At 39.7% G+C, this 7,774-nt stretch overlaps 1 protein-coding gene across 1 annotated transcript; it reads right to left on the bottom strand.

Moving 5' to 3' along the window:
* Nucleotides 1–210: 210 nt before the first annotated feature.
* On the bottom strand, nucleotides 211–4,627 carry LOC115684174 (F-box protein SKIP19-like). Its single transcript, XM_056305905.1, has 3 exons — nucleotides 4,220–4,627; nucleotides 771–1,383; nucleotides 211–651 (listed from the first exon to the last, which is right to left on the bottom strand). Exons 1-2 carry the CDS (start codon nucleotides 4,531–4,533, stop codon nucleotides 789–791), a joined length of 909 nt encoding a protein of 302 aa, XP_056161880.1. The 5' UTR covers nucleotides 4,534–4,627; the 3' UTR covers nucleotides 211–651; nucleotides 771–788.
* Between the last annotated feature and the right edge of the window lie 3,147 nt (nucleotides 4,628–7,774).

Here is a 7,774-nt window from a genome sequence, read left to right as displayed (position 1 = left end):
GGACGTTAAATGTTCATTCTTTCCTAATAGGCAATTCCATCAGAAAATAAAACTCGCACCGACACAGCAACGCAATCTACTAGTCCAAAAATGGGAGTGCTCAACAAGCAAAGCAACTTGCTGATGGAACTGCACAATGACAAAAGCAAAGCTTTGACAAAAAAAAACAAGCAAAGCAACTTGCAGCTACATTCAACATTACAAGATCCGTATGGGAATGACAAAAGTGGTTTTCTGATTATCATTTTAAGAACACAATATATATTTTATGCGAAACTGCACAATGACACCCAATATCGGATTATCAGCTATAGGGGTCTATCATTATCATGCCCAACTGCAGTTGGCACACCAATGTCACAGATGCCAAAACAAGACTAAGCACTAGAACTATATGCAGAAAACATAGCTCATAGTCACAAAACATGTTCTGGAGATATAAACTGCAGAGATCAGAACAAAAGGAACAAAAGAATGCACTTCTTGGGGAGAGCTGATCCATGAGCGCTTCTCTTCATCAACAAAATAGGAAAGACTCCCACTTGCAAAGTTTAGGTCAAAAGCTACACCAGAAGGCATACAGGATCGGCGTTCAACCATCTCTGCCTCGAAGCATGGTACGAAGTCTCATCAACCATGAAGAATCTTCACCTGCATATCCAGAACAAAATTATCAAAAACAGTACATCATAACAGACTGCCACGAAAAGCTTTGTAGAACCACGTAGCAAAATCATTCTGCGACTTAAAGCAAGAGAACGGTTCCTCACCATCCAACCAGCAAACCACTAATCATATAGAAACCCATATACACTGTAGTCGTCATAATCAGAGAACTCATAGTAGTTATCATAATCAGAAAAATCAATGTCAGAAAACCCAGATGGGTAATCATCATCGAAGGACTCCTCATCGTGAATTGTAGCATCAAACTCATAGTCATCTGTGGGGTCATATGGACGCCTCAAATCTTTGATCTGTTCGGTGCATCTTTTCCCCAAATTACCCCCAATATTAACATTGAAGCACCGGCGCAAGTCAAGATGCTCAAGATGAGGACAACTGTCAAGAATCGCCTTCAGACCTTCATTTGTCATCTTATTCCCGAAGAGTTGGAGGTGGCGTAATCCATGCATGTTTTTTGCTATAGCTTGTGCCTCATCATCACACTCCATGTGTGTATATCTATATCCCTGGCTATTCAATTTGAAGGATTTCAGAAGGGGACAACATTGGCCAATAGTCTCTAGGGCTTCCTTCGAGAATGAGCAATAAGATAATTCAAGGACCTCCAGCAAAGGAAGTTTTGTGGCTGCTTCACACAGACCCTCATCCGAAATGTTATTGCAACATACAAGTCGTAGACGTCTAATATGATTGCACCTGTAATGGAATAAGAAATGCATGAGAACAATGATGGCTCAACCGAAAAACAGACATGTTCCGGAGTAGCAATAATAATGTTGACAACTAAAATAATGAATTGAGAGCTTATTGATCTAGAGCACAGACTGTAGAGAGATTGTTTTTCTTCAGCGCAAAAAGGTATTGTATTTCAACAAAAGGAATTTTCGACCAAAAATATAACAAAAGGAATTTGTTAATCAGTATCCCTAGGGAACTTCTTAAGTGGCTTTCAACCAAAAAAAAAACTTCTTAAGTGGCTAATTAAGGGAACATTGCAAGTTTTAATGCACAAATGTTCTAGTGAAGTGTGTAATTAGTGTTTCGGAAAATGGAACTTTCCTTATGTAGTATGCTTAATAAGTGCCCCACGGGCACTCGTTAACAAGACATGTCAATATATAGGGAAAGATGATTAAATCAGCCAGAACCTTAGATCACAAGGATACTCTACGGTTGCAGCCTCTCATTGGATTTTTTTCAAGTCATGTTCAAAACAGTCAACTATGCAACTTTTTGTTCAGGAAGTCCGCTTTTGAATGCCCATGGCATCACAAGAATGTAAACTAAACAGAGACCTATGCAATTGAGAGATGCAATGCTTGGTCCACTATTGACCTATCAGTATAGCCTTTTAATAAGCAAGACTGCCATATTTATCAGAAATAATAACATGACATGGAATACATAAAAATTGTATAGAACGTTGTTGAAAACAAATATAAAGTAAGGCACCGAATCAAGACATCAAGAAAAAAATTAAATTCAAAACCTAAATCAAATCAATGGAAAGTATGTTCTGTTCCAGTCTCAAACTATAAGAAACGTTCCACAATAAACATGACATTGGCAAAAATTCCAGCAGTCAACAATCAAACACCATCCAAAAGCTCTCTTCTGGACTTCAACGCTAGGTAAAAGAAAGAATAATTCCCTTGAAGAGAGAAACTTCAGTCAATAAAGAGAGCTAATCTGATCACAGATCTAAGGACTGACATATAAAAGATTTTGTTCAAAAAGTGCCCATGGGCGCTTTTTTAACCCCTCAATAAAGAAAGTTTGTCGATTCTAATGCACTTCTTTCTCGTGTCATGTATAATTAGCGTATTGGAAATAAAAACCTTTCCTTATTATGTATGGTTAACAAGGGTCGACAAGTATACCAGAGGCACTCGTTAACAAGACTCCTTATAAAAACCTTCATTCATAGGAATTCTATTGACAAAAGCAAACCTAAAGCTATTAGACTCTACAACTCATGTTAAGAACCAAAAGGACTCCAAAACGTAAAGCTTCCATGCCAATGGCAATAACTCAAGTAGTAACTTTAGTTGTATGCTCCGGAATCAAACACTGAGAGTGCCATCCACTGGTCAGATCAAGACAATTATGTACCTATCCAAGACCTGCATAAATGCCATCAAATGAATTTAAACTGTCTCTGCAAACTCAATGAAAACTCAATTATGAGGACAGAGCTCAGAGTCTGGACAAGGAAATAGAAGGCAAATGCCACAGTGAATTAAACTAGAATATTTTCTTCGCTGATCAAAATAAGGGAAAAAACCGTTTTAAGAATGATATCACCGGAACCTGAACCATACTCAAGTGCTTTGGCAAGCATGGGTTTAAGCTACACTTGTCCTTAATCAGAAGGCCAAGAAGGTGATGGAGCTACATGGCTATACCCTATTTTGTTGACTTATATGCCTTCTACTGCACCAAAGTTTAAACGATTTCTCCCCATAACTAGTAGTAGCAAACACGAGAGGAAATGTGTCGCATAAAACCGATCAAAAGGAAAAAAAAGCACACAGAGAAAGAAGATCCCGAAGTGAAGTAAAATAGAAGCGCTTCTGCCATATCAAGAACTTATGGAAGCCCTGTCACGATTCATATTCCTCACTTCATTTAGTAATGCTCAATACTCATCAGATGGCATTGTATTGGGATATTTACAACCTCAGTTCAGTGTTCCTTCATGGTTTTAATTGGGTTGAACTTTTGCCTCCTCCTAAGGTAGTTTCAAATAACAGCAAAAAATGAAAGACACCGAGGCTGAACATAAGGAATGTTGAGACAGCATAAAGAAGCCATTTGAGAACTCCCAAGGAGAGAGAAAGTAACAAAGGTGGCGCCCTTTCACGTAAAACTCTCAACCCTTGTTCTTGGGAGCTATTGCAGGACTAGAACTCAATTTCCATGCATGATTTTTTCATCAGTTAGTTTCCGGAGCATGTAGCTGATTGAGTCGACATCTCACTTGTATATAATGAGACAGCTAACATAACTCAGAAGTACCAAATCAATCTAATGTTTAAGATCCACTAAATCCAGTCATGCAACAGGGCAAACCTCTAAGTACAAGAAAGAGAGTTTTCCAAGTACAATTTGTTCTCAACATCCGGCGTGTTCGTCTTCTCTTTTTTTTTTTTTTTTTTCAATTCTTGAGGACACTGACCAAGAGGGAAAAAAGGGACTTTCAAGTGTGCAGAATGTTCACTTCCTGAGGACCCCTTGAAGCCTCATATCTATACCTTCGCTTCCCAAAGAGAAGTAAACTCGTGCTCAATATGATTCCTTAACAATTATACGATTCCTATACAACTTCAACCCAAAGACATCAATGGTATACACTCTTGGGACCACCGCAAATGCAGGTCTCCAACAACCGACCAGCCAATACCGAAACAAGCTCATCCTGAGCGATTAACCATCATTTCAATACTCTCCACCGACAACGTATGCGTAAGAACCAGACCACGCGTTGCAAATACAAAATCTGCGCGGATTCAAGGGTGAATCGGCGAATTACCGGTCGGTGGTGTACTTGAGGAGCTCGTCGGTGCCGAAGTACTCGATGTTGATGTCGACGCAGCCGCCGTGGCTGCGGTCGACGGCGTGGCGGCACATGGCGACGAGGTCGTGGTCCATGCCCGAGAGGTCCCCCGTGTTGCGCATGTCGATGGACCGCCACATGGCGGGGTCCGCGCAGATGGAGCGCCAGGATGTGCACACCCTCTGCGCCGTCGTGAGGATCTCCACGGCGCCGAGCTTCAGGAGGATCGTCGTCGCGATCTCCCTCGGGAGATCCAGCCAGTTGTGCGACGGAGGATCGTCTGTCGCCATTGCTGTGTGGGGCTAGGGCATCTGAGGGGGGAATCTTGAAGACGGCGAGAGAGACGAGCGAGTGTTCGTTTGACTGGAGGAGAATCATTTCCTGCCCTTTTTTGGTCTTTTTTATTTCGTTTGATAAAAATTCCAAAATCAAGACTCGAATTGGGATTTTTTTTCCTCGAAAGAGAGTTTGTAGTGCATTTTTTCCCGAGCTCACCGGCCGGCCAAATCTCCAGCAGTGCACTTACATGTGCTTATTTCGTGGCGGTGAATCGAGTTCTATGGCAATTTGAACAAGAAACAATTTGTGTAACGAGAATTGCTAACTTCATCCGTTTGCTTCGCGGAAAATGTGATATTTCTGGATAATATTTTTCGAGAAGTCATTTTTAAGGAAAATGACAAAATTCTCCGGTTTTGACTGAGTGTTGAAAACGATCTATAAAATATTTTTCGTCGTTTGACAGTGAAAATCTCATTTTTCATAAATTGATCTATACTATTCATGCGATAGAGACTTGCACATGGGTAGTTAAGGAACCCGGCATGGGCACAAGCCCAGATCTCTGGCTCCCGAGCATGAGGACGGGTACCGGTGTTGGATCCAATGAAACCGAGCCTAAGAAATTGATGTTCATGCCCGACTCCTTGCGCTCCAGCCTCGATCTATCGCGGCCGAGCCCAAGTCCACAGCGCCTAGGCCTCGGTTAGACCTATGCTCTGGAAACTAGCGCCCGAGACCAGGACCCTGGCTCTTGGGCCTAGGGCAATCGAGGCCAGGATTGGGACTCCAGTACCGATACCAATGCCTGTGCTCAGGTCATCAAGGCCGGGTCCTAAACCCAACTTTCAAGACCCAATCCCTTGTCTCCAAACCCGAGACCTTGGTGCCCATACCCGAGTCCATCACGGCCAAGCCTTGGTCCCGCGCGCTTGGGCCCGAGCTCGATGCTAGATGAACCAGGGCTCAGGCACAGGGGCTCGATGGACTAAGGCGCAAGGGGACCCAAGCATGGGCGCAGGAATCTCGGGCCTGGCCTCGATGAACTTGGTCTCGTAAGTCGGGGACCTAGGCATGGGCACTAGGTCACTAGGTCCGAGGCATGGCCTCGATGGACTCGTGTATGGGCTTGAGGACCCGGGCTCGGCTTCGGTATAACCCGGCCTAGTGTCCCGAGCACCCTCGATGGACCCAGGTGTGGTGGCCAGGGTCTCGGGCGCGATCTAGATTAACCTGGGCTAAGGTGCCGGGGACCTAGGCTCGGGCACTGAGGACTCAGTCTCGTTGCCAAAGGATCAAGAACAAGAGTTGGGGTTCCCATGCCCAAACGTAAAATTTATAGTTCAAGTACCAATACATAATCATAATTTGGAAAAGTATTTCTGAATTTTTAAAGAGGAAATTATTTTCCTGAATGCTTTGGTAAGAAAACATTTTCCGTTACTAGAAAAATATTTTCCGTTGACTCATTTTTCTAAGCGATACAAACGCTTGAAAATGACGAATATGTTTTTCTGAAAAATGTTTTCCGCAAAATAAACAGAGCCTAAATAATAAAATATAAAGAGAGAGGAGAAAGATGAGGGATAATAAATCAGTAGATATATGTTTTGTTGTCAATTGAGTTTTCCGGTCAATTTTAATCAGAAAATACTAACGTGGATGTACAGTCGTCTTACATGTGCAATGTGTTGACGATTTTTCTTGATAATTTCTCCCTTTTGTGGAAAGTACCAAAACCTTATCTTGTAATGAGGAGCCTAATTCTACCGATCTACATTCTAGGTGGCAAACTATTTTCTAAGTATGCCACATACATATATATATATATATATATATATATCATATTGGCCAAAAGGAATAGTAAAAGCTGTTTTGTACCTATCCTTTTTGCTAATTTGGATATGCTAGAAGCCTGATTTCATATCGAATTTTGAAAATTTCTTTGCATCATGAAATCTATTCAACAAATCCTTCTTATTTGGTATCGGGTATCTTATCAATTTTAAAGCTATATTTAAAGGCTTATAATTTATTACCAATCTTGGAACTCCTCTTTCTAGTTTAGCATTTTTGTTGACATAAAAAGCTGAGCAACTTCAAGGGGATTGGCTTTTCCTAATAAGCTTTGTCTCTAGATGTTCTTGTATTTCTTTTTGACAGAAATTTAGAACTTCGTGATTTATTTGAGAAGGCCTAGCTTTAGTAGGAATATCTCTTTCTGAAAATTCTAGTTCATAAGGTAAATTAACTATATGACATTTTCTTGACCAAAAAGCATTTGGAATATTTGAACATATGGAATCTTTGATTTGTTTTTCAAGACTGGAAATCTTATTCTGAAGACTTATTTCGGAGAAGTTTTTGTCAATCTTTTTGTATTCAAGATCTTCTTTAAGAAATTGAAGATGAGTTTCTTTATCTTGAATAATACAATTAATTTCATAAATAGAATGTTCTTGAAGAGTATTTAAATTTCTTGTTTGGGGTTTTGAAATGAAATCAAAACATATCTTTTTGCCTAATGTTTCAGTTTCAATTCCTTTTTCAGAAACTCTAAAAGATTGAATTAAATTAATAAAAGGTGATCCCAGAATAACATTTTGTTTGATGTTTTTAACAAGAAGAAAATGAGTCTTATAAGAAATTTGGTCTTTTACAACTTCAGCTTCAGGAATTTTATAGCTTATGTTTAGCTTATTCCCGGATGCGGATTTGAGGTACTGGGAAGTTTTCTCAAAATATTTGGTTGGTATAAGACCTTCTTTTATACAATTAATATCTGCACCAGTGTCAAAAAGGGCTGTTGTTTTTAAAATAAATTCATTATGGACTTTTATAGTAATATTTATAATCCATTTTCTTGTTGTTATTTCGGAAAGCATTAAAAGGAAGTTTGTATCAGAAGTAGAAGGGAGTTCAGAAATTTCATTTTCCTCAAAATCTTCTTCCTTTTGTTTTCCTCTTAAATTTTTCATTTTAATATCCAAAATATCTCGTTGCATAATTATTTGAGCAGCTTTGAGATTCTAGATTTCTTGCTTTTGTTTATTGATTTCATGACTAAGATCACTTACAGAAATGGGTTTAAAACTTACTTTCTTTTCCTTACTAAGTATGGTAGAAATATTATAGGGATTATCAGAACGGAAGACTAGCTTGGGATTTTGGAAATTATTTAAATATTTTATTTTCGTTTCAGGATCAGTGATTTGGTCAATGGTTTGTAAAAAAATTTCTTCTTCTTTTGTC

This window comes from Syzygium oleosum, unplaced genomic scaffold (assembly GCF_021117445.2).
Source record: "Syzygium oleosum isolate NSW1041296 unplaced genomic scaffold, Sole_v2.1 Sole_v2.40, whole genome shotgun sequence".
Taxonomy (NCBI): Eukaryota; Viridiplantae; Streptophyta; class Magnoliopsida; order Myrtales; family Myrtaceae; genus Syzygium; species Syzygium oleosum.
Note: the sequence above shows the minus strand (reverse complement) of the source record. Positions and strands in the feature narration are given on the sequence as shown.

Bases quoted from the DNA above. Each gene is read 5' to 3' on its own strand.
- LOC115684174 (XM_056305905.1), bottom strand. From the start codon at position 4,533: ATGGCGACAGACGATCCTCCGTCGCACAACTGGCTGGATCTCCCGAGG. The intron at 1,384-4,219 runs GTAATTCGCCGA...ATTCCATTACAG, and splicing joins CTCAAGTACACCACCGACCG to GTGCAATCATATTAGACGTC.